The sequence below is a fragment of the Mus caroli genome, unplaced genomic scaffold, assembly GCF_978045245.1.
Source record: "Mus caroli unplaced genomic scaffold, Mus_caroli_1 scaffold_8, whole genome shotgun sequence".
In the NCBI taxonomy this organism is placed as follows: domain Eukaryota; kingdom Metazoa; phylum Chordata; class Mammalia; order Rodentia; family Muridae; genus Mus; species Mus caroli.
Genome location: NW_028227263.1, coordinates 10422249 through 10436551, shown reverse-complemented (window position 1 = coordinate 10436551; position 14303 = coordinate 10422249). Strand labels below are relative to the sequence as shown.

Genomic DNA, 14303 nt, shown 5'->3' with positions numbered 1-14303 from the left:
GTTTCAGACAGACAGACAGATACATCAGTGTCCAGACTGACATAATCTGAGAGCCACTTCTCCTAGACACGGATAGCACTTGACTGGAAAGTAGCCAGATCATGTGTCTTGGGCAGCAGCTCCATTTCAGCTGGGATTAAGGGCAGTTTCACCAAAATGCTGATCAAGGTATAGTTTTTTTTAATTCACTTTACATCCTGATCCCAGTCCCCCTTCCTCCTTTCTTCCCAGTCCCACCCATACAAATCCCTCCTTCCATCAGAGGCACACTTCTTTGTAAGCCATACTAAAACATGTCGGCGAGAATGTCCCAGTACCAACAACTGTCATATAAATGCTGCTTGCTCTACTCAAGGTGGTAGGCAGAGATATAGGTGCCAGAGCATGGCTCGAGAAGGCCGTTGCCTCTCAGTCTTGTGGACATGTGCTCTCACTGGACCCAGGCTCTGATGGCTCTGTGCAGGCTAGTGGCCAAGGGCATTGGGCCCACTGGTCAAGGCTGGCATTAAATGCCTGGATTCTGGGCCTCAGGCTGTACATGAAATGATCAACCACTCTGTGTTTTCTGCTCACCGTTTCAGAAAGCCGGGCTTCCAGACACCCCCACAAGTTGAGATCTCTCCGGGCACACAGCATCCTAACTAGTTGGCTCAGCTTCCTTCTTGGACATATTTACTCAGGGTCAGGCACTTTGCAGTCCTTCAGACATTTTTATTTAAGCTCTGTTTTAAGATATTGAAACTGGGCCTGAGAAACATAGAGCCAAGTAGCAGAAAGGACCACAGTTGAACTGTGTAAGGACAAATCCAAGGACAGAGCTGAGCCAGTGCAGGACAGTTTCTGTCCTTCCCAATGATGACCATGTCCCTGAGACAACACCTGCTGATGACAGGGCCAGGTGCAAAACCATATGGGGGCCTCTCGGGTCACAGGAACTACACGAGGTCAGAGCCCAGAGCCTTGACTTTGCCATCAGTAGGTGCCTGGGGTTCAAGGCACAGTGACCAGGGCTGCAACAGCAGAGTCCTATCCACTGGTCAGGCACGGTGCAACCACAGTGCATCTATGCAAGCAGAGGCCTCTTTCCAGGCACAGGTGTTGGTGTGGTCCCCTGGGCAGGAGTCATCCTGGAAAGCAACTGCATGTTCCATGATGACTGTAGCACCCCCTAGTGTTCAGGACGCGGATGCTGCTAGTGTTCCCAGCCCTCCATAGACCTACAGGAGTAACCTGCTCTCTCCTGCCTCTGCAGGGTTTCCCTCTTCCCTTTTGGGCTGGGCTTCCTTCTTGATTTGCATGGTTAACAATCTCCTGACCTTTATCTGAGCCTCTCCAAGCTGGGCCTTCAGGCTACCATTTACATTTCCCCTGGAAATCTTCCTGAAGCTTTGTGTTAGAAGCTCAGAAGTGAGAGAAACACCTGACAGCCTCAGCCTCTTCCACCAGCTCCTAGCACATCTTCCTGAGAGAACCAGGCTTGGAGCCAGCAAGGCTCTGAGGACTCTCCATTTCCACAGAGTACTTGGTCATGGTACCCACACCTTCTGTACAGAATAATTTTGATCTGTACGCTGAGGCTAGGTGATGCGCATGTATCTGAGGGCCTCTTCCCTGCCCGGAACATCACTTCTACTTCTGGCTTCAGTAGCTCCAGTCTGGGCTGGCTTTGTGGGTCTCTTCTAAGGTAGCTACAGTGACTCACTGGCTCTTGCCATTTCCACCCCTGTAAAAACCACCTCAGCCCACCCACTCTGCCCCAGGATTAAGCTGAAACACCAAGGCCAGGCCCTCTGGGAGACAGCCTCTTCTGCTCTTCCGCCAAGTTAATAACATTTCTGAATAATCCTACCTCAGAATATTTTGTAATTGCTGGTGTTCCCTGATGTGTAAGATCAGAGAGCAAGCTGTAAGAAATATACAAATTAAATTGACTGATGTTACAAACAGGGGAAAGGGCTCAGGTGAAGAAAAGTCAAGTGCACCCCAAAGCCCAAGGCCAGGAAGAGGAGGAGAGAAAAGGAACTCCTGTTGGCAATAACAGCTCAGAGGAGAAACTAAACAAGGGGCAAAGGGGCTCCTGTCCTTTTGCTGAGGCTCCAGACTTCTGTTCCGTGTTTGATCCTTTGGGGGCATCCTTGGGTGCGCTCACTAGCTACACAGATAGCTCACAGCTGCACTCCTCCCCTTTAGCATTGTGGTCAAGTAGCCTATAGAGGACTAGGGTCCTAGCTCGGTGGGTAGAGTGTTTGCCTAGCATGCACGAGGCTTTGGGTTCAATCCCCAACAACTCCTAAACCCCACGTGGTGGTGCAATGGAGGTGCACACTTGTAACGCCAGCATTCAGGATATGGAGATAAGCATGATCAGGAGTTCAAGGTCATCTTAGCTTCATAGCAAGCTCCCGGCTAGGCTACTCCCAAAGGCTGGCTTGAAGATTCATGTGAAGTTCTGTGTTAGTGGGGACAGGCTGCCAGAACAAAGTACTGTCCTTTCCATGGGCAACTCAGACAACAGAAAGTTGTTCCCTACCAATTCTAAAAGCTACAGGTCCAAGATTAAAGTGTAGATGGGGTTGCCCCCTGCTAAGGAGGTAAAAAATTAAGTTCCACACCTCCCCTGGCTTCTGGATTGGTTAGCCATCTTTGGTGTCCTTTGGCTTGCAGCAGGGGTACCCCACCTCTGCTTTTGTCTTCCTATGACATTCTCCCTGCTTGCATGCTGTTCAGACCCCCTTAGTTTATAAGGACTCATTGGATTCATGCTTATACCATCTTAACTTGGCTCTTTGCAAAACCCCTATACCCAGATGGGTTTGTGGGGCACTGGGGTCAGGGCTTCAGCACAGGTATTTGGAGAAGACACAGCCAGTCCATACAAACCTTAACTTTGTTCTTTCTGTCCCTCAACGTAGATAAGTCCCCTGCGGCCCCAAAGACCCAAGAGCCAGGTGATCAATGTCATTGGAAATGAAAGGCGCTTCTCTGTGTCTCCAGCATCGCCGTCTTCCCAGCAGACGCCCCCTCCAGTCACACCAAGAGCCAAGCTCAGCTTCAGCATTCAGCCCAGTAAGTGGAACTTAAGGTGTTACCCCTTAAGGTGCCCCCTGACTGTGGCCCTTTGTTCAGGACCCTTTCCCCAGCAGCAGACTGAAAGTTAGAGGGGCATGTGCCATCTGAAGAAGTCACCTCAGGTTGAGGTGGGAAATCTAGACTTCAAACATCTCACACAGAAAGAAATCCATCCTCAGTGGCAGAGCTCAACAAATATAAAATGCAGGACACCCAACCCAGGAGCAGAGCTCCTGCCTGAAAAGGAGTCTTGAGAGCCACAGGGTACCAATGTGTTCAGGGGTCTTGGGGCTCCGTGTCTAGTGGGAGGAACAGTGAAAAAGTCATTGCTTACAGCCTAGAAATGTCTACCAGGGTTGACAGATGGCACAGCACTGTCAGCCTGTAACCACCATGGGCTTGCACACTGCAGGACCTAACATCACATCTGCTTTACTGCAATGACACAGGTATTCAAGTGCCACTCCTGGGGACCCCTGCTGTCCCAGCTCGACAGCAAGGCTTCTACATTCACCACTGGACTACCCTGTCATTTCCCTTTTATCATACAACTGACTACTTTAAAAACTCCCAAACCATACCCATCAGTGAAAGTGTCCATTTTTCTCTCTTCCAAGAGCATCAGCAAAGGCTGATGAAGCTAGCCCGCCTTTGTGATCTCCCCTCTGTTTACAAACAGCCAGTTTTGTCTGCTTTAACAACCTGTGGCATATCCTGTTGGCTCTGGAAGGCAGCTGCCAGCCTCTTCCTGTCCTACAATCACGGATTGCCCTGGTGAGCTGGCTGTGTGCCCCATCACCAGATTCTACCCAGTGAGCTCTCCCAATAGCAACTGTGGCAGACTTACCATAAAGCCACAGCCTTGTCGCACCAACTATGCGGAGGCCACCAAGGAGAAGGAGGCTCACAGACAGTCGTATTTACACAGTTGATACGTTGCTTCAAGCTCTAGCACTCTGTTTCCTTTCTAGAACATTCTACCAGGAAAGCATCCCACTCTTTGTCTTCTCTACTCCTCTTTTACCCTTCGCTGTGTTGTTTTGACTTTTTGATCCCTCTGTAACCATTTCACCATTCTCCAGGTCTGGAGCTGAACGGCATGATGGGAATGGATGCGGCTGATGTCCCACCCCCTCTGCCCCTCAAAGGCAACATGGCAGATTATGGAAATCTGATGGAAAACCAGGATTTGATGGTTTCACCCACATCTCCACCTCCTCCTCCCCCACAACGGGTAAGTGGGATCTAAAACCATGAGACTTTAGTTTTTGCCCAAAGCCAGGACTGAGGTATGCATGCTCTGTGATACTGTTTCTTAGCCCTAGCTGCAGGCAGCCCCACCTCCCAGACAGTGCTGCCTTTGCTCTGAAGCTGTCCTGATGGATGCTGGTCTTTGAGCTGTTAATACTACCAGCAGCTTTGGTGCCAAGAGGTCTGTCTGACTGCACGGAAGAGATGTGTTGTTCCATAGGGGAAGCCTCCTTTGTTTTCCCCATTTTGGCCCTCTAGGTTCTCTGGACAATGTTGTCCTCACATTGACAGGTCCCTGGTGGCCACAGACTCTTGCTGCTTAGAGAGTCCATAGCAGGGGTCCACATTGGTGCAGATTGCATACCCCACCACCCTGTTTCATCAGCCCTCAAGTGCTGCTCAAAGTCTTGGTTCAAGGTTCTGGCCTGGCTTACTCCAGCAGTATTCACGAGCAGCCAGCGTGAACCCCGGCACTGGTCCCCACCAGACACTTTTTTAAAGTCATTAATCATATCTAGTGCACTCCCTGCTTAGCAGCCTCAGGCCTGCCTGCTAATGCATTGGTAGAGAGGGTCCTAAATGCCACACTGCACTGGGTCCTCACAGCTGTGGTCATGCGTTGCTGGGAGGCTGTGGCCCTGACCCATCCTCTTGTGATGCTCAAAAGTGAGTAGAGAAGGTAAACTCAGGGAGGAAGCACAAGTGTTATTTATGCAATCACAACAGTAATGTCTACTCCCAAGTCCCCATTCCCATGACACAATTATTCATGGCCTTATAAAGTTAAATGAACTAGGCTGAAGAGTAAAACACCCAAGTCTATGTTTGTACAGCTGGCCATACTTTTTGATGCCCTTCCTCCATAAAGTAATGGCATGGCCACCAGAGCCCCTGAGACCCCTGATGGAGTGAGATTTGCTGCTGGCTATCACAAGGCACTGGAATTGCTTTTTCCTCAGTCATAATAAAAATAAATTCTCCATGCCTTTTCTTTTTCTTTCTTGGGGAGGCATTTTACTGGGTGCTCTGCAAACCTCTTTTCTTCCCTTGTGAAAGCAGTGAGGGAGGTCTGGGGTGATGCTCAGTATGTAAAATGCTTATCATGCAAGGGACCTGAGTCCCAGTCCACCAGAAGCCATGTAAAAGTGCTAGGCATGCGGACAGGCCCCTGTCATCCTAGTACTAGGGAGGTGCTAGGTCACGAAGGTCCCTGAAGCTCCCTGGCCAGTCATGCTTACCAAATTAGTGAGCTCAGGCTCAGTGAAAGCTTAGAGAGCCTGAGGAGGATGCCTGATGTTGACCTCTGGCTGCCACACAGGTGCTCATACACAAATATTCACACTAGCACGTATTTAAACATCTACAGATCAGACAGGTGTGTGCACATACAAAAAGAAAGTAGTGAGGGAAGAGATTGTGTGTTAACTGTGTGTCTGATTGTTCTTTAAAGGAAACTAAACTCACTCTTAAGGTTTTTTCTGTGACATGCAAGGGACAAGTGGTGCTTCTAAAGCTAAAGTAGGGAGCTGACCCTGGAGAAAGGAGTGTTCTATTAGGCTAGAGGGCTCAGGCAGCTACTGGAATGTGAACTTGACCTCTCTAGTACAAAAGGAGACCCCAGGGGGCCTAGGGTAAGGGGACCTCCACTTCCTTAGGGAAGCCTGTTGAGTTGCTTATATCCATATTTTATTTGAGAAGCAGAAATATCCCCCAGGTCCTCCTATAATCTGAAAACCCTGAACTTTGGAAGTGTGATCAAGGCCATTTCTGTCTCGCATCCATGCAGGGGTGACAGATCCAGTGTCCTAAGTTGTCAGTGCTGCCTGTGATTAAGTAAAGGACCGACATGCCCTAGCTGCTCCGGTTTATAAAGCGGGTGCAAATTCAATTAGATTAATTACTCAACTCTCTTTGCAATTTGTTTCTGGTTTAATTTGCAGCCTGAGCTCAAGTTTGGATGACAGGCCGGTGGTTAGTGTGTCGTAATTAGTTAAGGCATCCTCTCAGGTGCGTCCCTCTGCACAGGCCCTGAGAGCCGTTTTTGGATAATGATCGTTCATCTGCTGCGGGAGGTGATCGATAGCCTCCCGTCACTCTCATCGATCGGCCCTGGGCTTGTCAGTGACTCTATCTCTAGTTGTTGCCATTTTAAGCTGTCATTCATTTCAGAACGGCTCATATGACCAGCCATGTGAGCTATCATTTTACTTAATGGTGATAAAATCCAACATTCTCCTGCTTGATGTTAAGGATGCCTCTGGCATCTAACACTGTGACTTCTTGAGACTGGTGGTCCTACCTGCAGGTACCCTCTGTTGGAGGTCACTGTCACTATAGATTTCACCTGCAAACACACCTACGATGGATGTTCTCAGGCCGTCAAATCAGTGTTTCTTTTCACAGTTCACACTAACCTTAAAAGAGACTTATAAATGGACTCATTACTTTCTCCTTGATTTGTGTGTTGGGGGGTTGGGGGAGACTCTGTGTGTGTGTGTGTGTGTGTGTGTGTGTGTGTGTGCAAGTACATATGGACATTTGTGTATCTGCACACGGGAGCTGGAGGTTTAACATCTGGTGTCTTTTCTTAATCACTCTCCTTTTTTTTTTGAGAAAGACCTCCCAGTAAACCTGGATTTTGCTGATTCCTGCCCAGCAGCACCCAGGAATCCTCCTGGCCCTCAGGCAGGGGTTATAGGCTTGTGCTACTGTGCCCAGTTTTTGACATGGGCATGCAGTCAGGCCCTTGCTTGCGTGACAAGAACTTCAAAACCGAACCAACTCTCGAGGCCACCGCTTTCCCCTGTAAAATGGCGGCCTCCTTCCTTCTGGATCTCAGCACTAGCGTAATGTATATTTACCTGTCTGTGAACCAGGAGGAAACTGAAGCAGTGAGTGAGAGACCCCTATGTCATGGTTCTGCTTTTGAGAACTTCCCTCACATTCAGCCCCACCCCCAGCCTCTGCTGAGAGACTACCACTCTAGCCCTGTCATCATGTGTTGGCGACTGAACATTCATTGAGATTTCTGCCTGTGGTGGCTCCCACCTCCCCTAGTCCACCCTTTTTTGCATCTTCTCATTCAGCCTGTCTTTAGGTACCTGGGCATCTCTTTTCAGCATCTGTGATGGTCATGAGGGTCCCTAGAGCAGTAGGGCAGTGGCCCCCTGAGTCATTGACACCCAGCAGGTGCCACCGTATGAATTTCTGAGGGTTCATAGCTGTGTGATCGATACCTGTTTTGGAGGATATGTTCTATTAGTTATTTTTCTAATCTTCATGATGCACTGCCTCCTGCAGCAGTGCCACTGGCTAGGGTCAAGGTGTTCAAACACATGAGTCTGTAAGGGAGGGGGCATTTACAATAAAGCTGTACCCAGAACCCAAGGCATTTTGCTGCCTATGAACCAATCCAGCCAGTCCCTTGCTTCTGTTCATAAAGTTTCCTTCTCCCACAGTTATGGCCATGGCTTCTGATGGTCCAGGTTTGGGCTGCTTCCCAGCCTCAGTGAGAGCCACACATGACCCACAATTTATAGCACGTTACTTTCAAGAGAAATCTTGCTGACCGATCTGGGCTGTCCATTCAGAAGGCAAGGGACAATCTCTTCATCACACCCTAGAGAACCTGTCCTTTGGTTGGGTGACGCTAGGGTGACAACACCTGAATCTAAAAACCACAAACAATGATGCTTCTCAGGGGATGCACATAGATTCAGACATCAGAAAACCACGTGGCTGCAGGGAAGCCCAGGGTCGGGTAGCTAACAGGCTGGATCCAAGCCAGGCAGGGTGGAGCCAGGTCACAGGGCAGGGCGAGGGTCAGTGCCTATCCTAAGTGTTCAGATGGACCTCCCACTTCTATGCCGAGTAAGACTCTCAGTGAGGATACCAGTAATGCGATGGTTTCTTCATACTCCTGTTTCCTAGCAACAGCCACCTCCACTGCCCAGCAAAACACCACCTCCTCCCCCTCCGAAGACGACCCGAAAGCAGACCTCGGTGGACTCTGGGATCGTGCAGTGAATCCTGGGAGGAGAAGGCTATCCTCCTGCTTCTCTCCTACATCTGCCGTGCCTGCCGATGACCTCCTCCGGGCCCTGGGAGGCTTCACCTTAGTGTGATTGGCTTTTCTTGGAAAGAGGTCCATCCTAGCCACGGGACCAGAGGCCTGAAGTGTCTCAGCACAGTGGGAATGGAGCCAAGTCATACATAGTCTGGATTGGTTTTTTTTTTTTTTTGAAGTTGGGGACGCAGAGCATGTCAGCCTTTCTGATAGCCTCAGTCTTGCCCTGAAACTCTTTCCTTTTGTGCCAAATGACTTATATTCATTTGCAGAGAGCTTGTCCAATGTGAGTTAGCCAAGCAGGAGGGATGAGGCAAACTCCCTAGCCCTACTCCTGTGAGAAGCTATGCAGTAACCTTGTAAGGATCCTCTCCAACCCAGACTTTAGCTCACCCCCAAGGGCTGACTGCTCAACCCCTATCCTTGATATACCTGCAGTGTGACTCCTGGGGTGGAGTGTCACTTCAGCTGACATCAAGCAGCTAAGTGTACCCCTTCAGAGAAGATCTTAATTTCCCGTGGCATAATTTAAAGTAGGAATATCTCTCGATTACTAAAGAGATATTAATATATGGAGTAGAGGCACCATTATGGATACTGGATCAAATGGAAAATTAATATGAGCATAGGAAGGTGAATTTTCATTCTTTTTAAAATATGAGCCCCTATACCACCAGAGGTGGTTTTAATTGGGTGGCTTCTCTGTGTGTACAGAATATTTGTATATACGGTGGTTCTCAGAGCTCCGGTGAGTGTCTGTCACCCTCACTTACTCCAGCAGGTCTCTGAAAACGAGCCCCAGTGTGTCTTCTTCATGTTTAACTGCTGGAAATATTTGTTTTCTAAATCCCGCAAAATTGTTTTCCAGATTTCCAAGGTCCTGAAAATGTTGGTGGACAATGATTTGTTTGTTTAAAAAAAAACTAACTTTGTATAACCTAATATTTTATTTGATCATCTATATTTTTTTATTCACTCTGATCATGATACTGTTTGTTCTAGGAGAGTTCAAAGTTAATCACTGACAAATGAGAAATAAATGTTATTTAAAAAGGACTCCTGGTGGCTGGCCTCTTTTAACCATTTAACATAAAATATAGATGCTTTCTTAAGGAAAAAACACATATTTATGTATGTACCTATCCATCTTCCTCAAACTTAACTGTGTGTGTAAGTGTGTGTGTGTGTGTGTGTGTGTGTGTGTGTGTACACTCATGCACTTGTGTGAATGAGTGCACATGTCTGTGTATGAACATAGGGGTCAGAACTAAACGTCATGTTTCTTACTCAGTAGCTCTTTGCCTTGTGTTTTGAGGAAGGGTCTCTCATGAACCTCAACTCTAGAGTGAGATCCACTCCCCTGAAACGCCATGCAGTAACCAGGTAAGAATTACACTAGACTGGCAGCCAGCAGGCCTCGGTGATCTACCTGTCCCTACCTCCCTAGAACTGGAATTATAAGTGCACATCACTGCTCCCAGCATGGGTTTTTTTTTTTAATTTGGTACAAGCTGAGTTTTATTTCCTTCTATGCATATATAGCCAACACACTGTACATTTTTTGTTACCATTGTCTTTTTTTTAAATATATTTCTTTCTTTTTTTAAGATTTATTTATTTTATATATATGAGTACACTGTAGCTGTACAGATGGTTGTGAGCCACCATATGGTTGCTGGGATTTGAATTCAGGACCTTCGGAAGAGCAGTCAGTGCTCTTAACTGCTGAGGCATCTCTCCAGCCCCATCTTTTTTTTAAATTAGATATTTTCTTCATTTACATTTCAAATGCTATCCCGAAAGTTCCCTATACCCTTCCCCCGCCCTGCTCCCCTACCCACTCACTCCAACTTCTTGGCCCCGGCGTTCCCCTGTACTGGGGCATATAAAGTTTGCTAGACCAAGGGGCCTCTCTTCCCAATGATGGCCGACTAGGCCATCTTCTGCTACATTTGCAGCTAGAGACATGAGCTCCGGGGTACGGGTTCTAGCACTAAGTTTGAGTCCTCGTGGTTTTGTAACAAATGCTTCCCTCACTGAGCCTTCTCCTTGGCCCTTAGACATAATTGTTCTTTGATTTTTGAAAAGGTTTATTTTTATTTTGAGTTTCAAAGAGTTTATTTTACGAGTTTCACACATATACACAGTGAAACATAACCATATGGACCCCTCATGGTCCCCCCAGCTCCCCTATACATACCCTCCCAGCATGTCCTAGCTCAACTTCACATCTTTTTTTTCCCTTTTTTTAATAACACACTAAGTCTACTGATATGTGCATGAGTGTGAGGCCATTCATTGGAGCATGGGAAACCTGGGGAGGGGAGGAGAGAGAGAGAGAGAGAGAGAGAGAGAGAGAGAGAGAGAGAGAGAGAGAGAGAGAGAGAGAGAGAGATTTTCCCATCTTAGTAAGGGGTGGATCTTGCAGGTCATCTTTCCTATCCATGCCCAGATTTTAAGTGGCTTGAATTTGTGCGGGAAACCTCAGCTGCCATAAGTTCATGACCGCATAGCTATATCACCTCTGGCAGATAGCATTTCAGAGCACCAACCTACGTCCTCCTGCTTGTGCAGTCTTGCCACCTACTGTTCTGTGGTGTTCCCTGAGCCTTCCTTTGGAGGTTGGGAAGCTAATGTAGATGTCCTGCTCAGCGCTGAGCCCTCCGCCTTTTCTTCTTAGCCATTTGATCGGCTATATGCCTCTGAAGTGGCTGCTGTCCACTGCAAAAAGAGGCTTCTCTGACCAAGGTTGAGAGCAGCCCAGGTCTATGGAGGATAAACATAAATAGTTCCTAGTCCAAAAGCCATGGCTGGGAGGTCATCGGCTGGAGCATAAAACCTGCTATTGCTTATTTTGCTAAATGACCATGCTGCCAAAGTACCTTCTAAATATGTATGCTGATACTTACAATTCTGAATCATCCCACTTCATTGCTCTTGGTTGGGAGCCCAGGTAGAAAATGCCCACATCCTCACAGGCCACATCTGAGATACACACTCCTACACTTTAGTCCCACGCTGGGCCTGGGGTCCCCCGGCTGCTTCTCAGTGGGGCCTCTTCTCTGGCTGAGCATTGCTGAGGCCTCTTTCTCTCCTGCCTCCGTTGCTGCTAATTTGGTAGAGGACTTTGTCCTAAGGTGTGTGCTTTGGCTTGAGAAGCCTGGATGCTAGAGAGCCTTCTCCAGGAGATATTAGATGACAATAGGTCCTCCTATGAAGGGCTCTCATCTCCCTCCTTTGAAAACATGCTCACTCCACAAGAAAGTACTTGTGTGTCTGCCCTCACCAACCTGAAGGAGCCCTCTGCAGAAACCAAGATGCCCCAGGGCATCTTTGCGTGTGGTGTAGCTGTCCCTTTACAACTTTTAACAACTTCAGAGTATAATATAACTGTTTAAGGGATTGGAGAGTTGCCTCTGTGTGCTGGTAAGAATACTTGTCACACTTGTCACACAAACATGAATCTCCAACACCCACATTAAAAAATATACGTGTGACTATGTCCCTGTAACCCAGGCACCGTGGAGGGCAGAGACAGGAGGACCACTGGGGACAGTGGACTGCTGTCCAGCTCTCGGTTCAGTGAGAACCCCTGTGCCCCCAAGTCAAGGAAATAAGGAAGAAAATGATAGGGCAGGGATACTTGATGTCTCCTGGCCTCCCCACAGGTTCATGAGCACTACACATTCATGTATGGGTGTGCATACATGCACACACACATGCACACACACATACACACAGGTAAATATCCAGGACTCAGTAGGCTTGTCAAGGTGGAATCTTGTGTGTGTGTGTGTGTGTGTGTGTGTGTGTGAACCTGTTCTTTTCATCAAGATAAATGCTCATCCTCTAACCCGTATGTCAGCCCCACAGTCCTGAAACAGATGGCTTTGGCACAGCAATATGAGAGAATATCAAGAGTCCAGCTACTGGCTGTGGGTCATTTGAGAATGGGAGGATGGTGACGTCATTGCACTGTCTCATGCATGTAGCCACCAACAACTGTGAGAATCATTCACATGTACACACACACATATGTACCACACACACGCACACATACACATATATATGCACCACACATATGCACACACACAAACATATGCTCTGCATACACATGCACATGCCCACACATACCCATGCACCACACACATGCACACACACACAGATATATGTATACCACATACGTGCACACACTCATACACATACCATACCCCTGCATGCGTGCACACACACACACACACACACATACATACACCTCTATATTAGTTAATTTTCTGTTACTGTGTCAAAACATGATGATCCAGGCAATTTGTACAAGAAGATCGATCCTTCACGAGTTGGAAGCATAGCTGGGTAGATGGGGTCTTGCCCTGGTCTTGCCCTTCCCTTTCAATTTGTTTGCTCTCCATCATCAGAAAACTCCTTAAGTTCTCCTTCAAGTGGCAGACGTGGCAGCTGGAGCCAGAAGCTTCCCTTCAACTTCAGTCATGAAGCAGAGAAAGTGAACTGAAAGCATCACAAGGCTCTAAGCTCTCAAAGCCTGCCTCCAGTGACATGCTCCCTCCAGCAAGGCAAACTCCTAAGCCCTCCCAAATAGTGTCGCCAACTGGGAGCCAAGTGTTCAAATGCCTGAGCCTACAGCAGCATGCTCGTTGGAATCACAACACCTTCCAGGGCCACACCCCCTGCTGGGAAACACCTGGAGACCATAGCAAAGTTACCAAGGAAAGAAGGATGGAAGGGAAAGAGGGACGGAAGAAGGGAGGGAAGGGGAAAGTAGGAAGGGAGACAGCCATTTTGTCACAGAACTTTCTTAATATACCGATAAATTCACAAGAAGGGGATATCTCCAACCCTGTGCAGTCACAATTTTCTCCCTGTGTCAGCCTTCTGTTGCTGTAAGAATGCCTGAAGTAAATGAACCTAAATATGAGGAAGGTCTACTTAGGCTCGCAGTTGAGACTTCAGGCTACAATCAATTAGCTGTGACAATTTGGGCCTATGCCTTGTGGCAGGAGTGAAGGAAGAAGGCCCATTTACCTCACAGCTGGTTGCAAAAGAGGAAGAGAAAGGGGAAGACCCAGAGTCCAACGTCTCCTTTGAAAACTCCAGAGACTGAGCCACCAACCAAAGAACATGCATGGGCTAGAGCTAGCACACACACACACACACACACACACACACACACACACACACATACACACACATACATATGTAGCAGATGTGCAACTTGGCCTCTTTTGTTCACTTAATATTCAGTTTCCACTCTCTGGGGTGCATCACTGTCAATGCCAACTCTAAAACTAGGTGGGGGGGGTAGTCTCTTGTGTTCTGTTCTGTTGGGGGTTGTTTGTTTGTTTGTTTTCCTTTCTTTGATTGTTAGGAAGTTCAAGGCCAAGTTTAGCTCTCACAGAGTTACTTAACTTTTGGTTTTATTTCCTTGGACTTTGGAATGTTCTCTGGCCTACTGAACATTCACCTTTACTTTTAACTACCCAATTTAATACGCTCTTCCCCCACATCTTTATTCAAAGTGGATAGTATATAAGCTTTATCCTATAAATGGAAAAATCTTTTCCCCCTATTTAAAAACCACCCTTGGTGCCTGAAGATTGCCTCCTAGTATCTAAAGAAATTATTTAAAAATCAATTTTAAGATTATTCTTTCATGTAAAGATTTGATCTCTTTAATTCTTTACAGATTGTATTATCTTCTGCTCTGGATTCCTCTCTGGCTCTGGGCTCCACGGGTCGTGTTCATGGGGGCCTTTGTGGGTTTAATGCCTTTCAAGCCTTAGCTTTTTAGTTCTATATTTAATTGCTTTCGTTTCCTTTTTAGTCTGTTTGGTAACTTTCCCTCTGTCTTCTCAACTGGCCTTTTAGAACTATTTAAACACCCTCCTGTCTTGTTGGGGGT

The 14303-nt window shown here is 47.4% G+C and overlaps 1 protein-coding gene across 2 annotated transcripts in view; it reads left to right on the top strand.

The window, feature by feature from the left end:
- Dock1 (dedicator of cytokinesis 1) overlaps nt 1-9442 on the top strand; it is a 502179-nt gene extending 492737 nt beyond the window's left edge. For both annotated transcript variants that reach the window (XM_021168435.3, XM_085841214.1), the window contains exons 50-52: nt 2913-3066; nt 4152-4303; nt 8251-9442. In XM_021168435.3, coding sequence (XP_021024094.1) covers nt 2913-3066; nt 4152-4303; nt 8251-8346 — 402 coding nt within the window. In that variant the 3' untranslated portion in view covers nt 8347-9442. The remainder of the gene's footprint in view (nt 1-2912; nt 3067-4151; nt 4304-8250) is intronic.
- The last annotated feature ends 4861 nt before the right edge of the window (nt 9443-14303 follow it).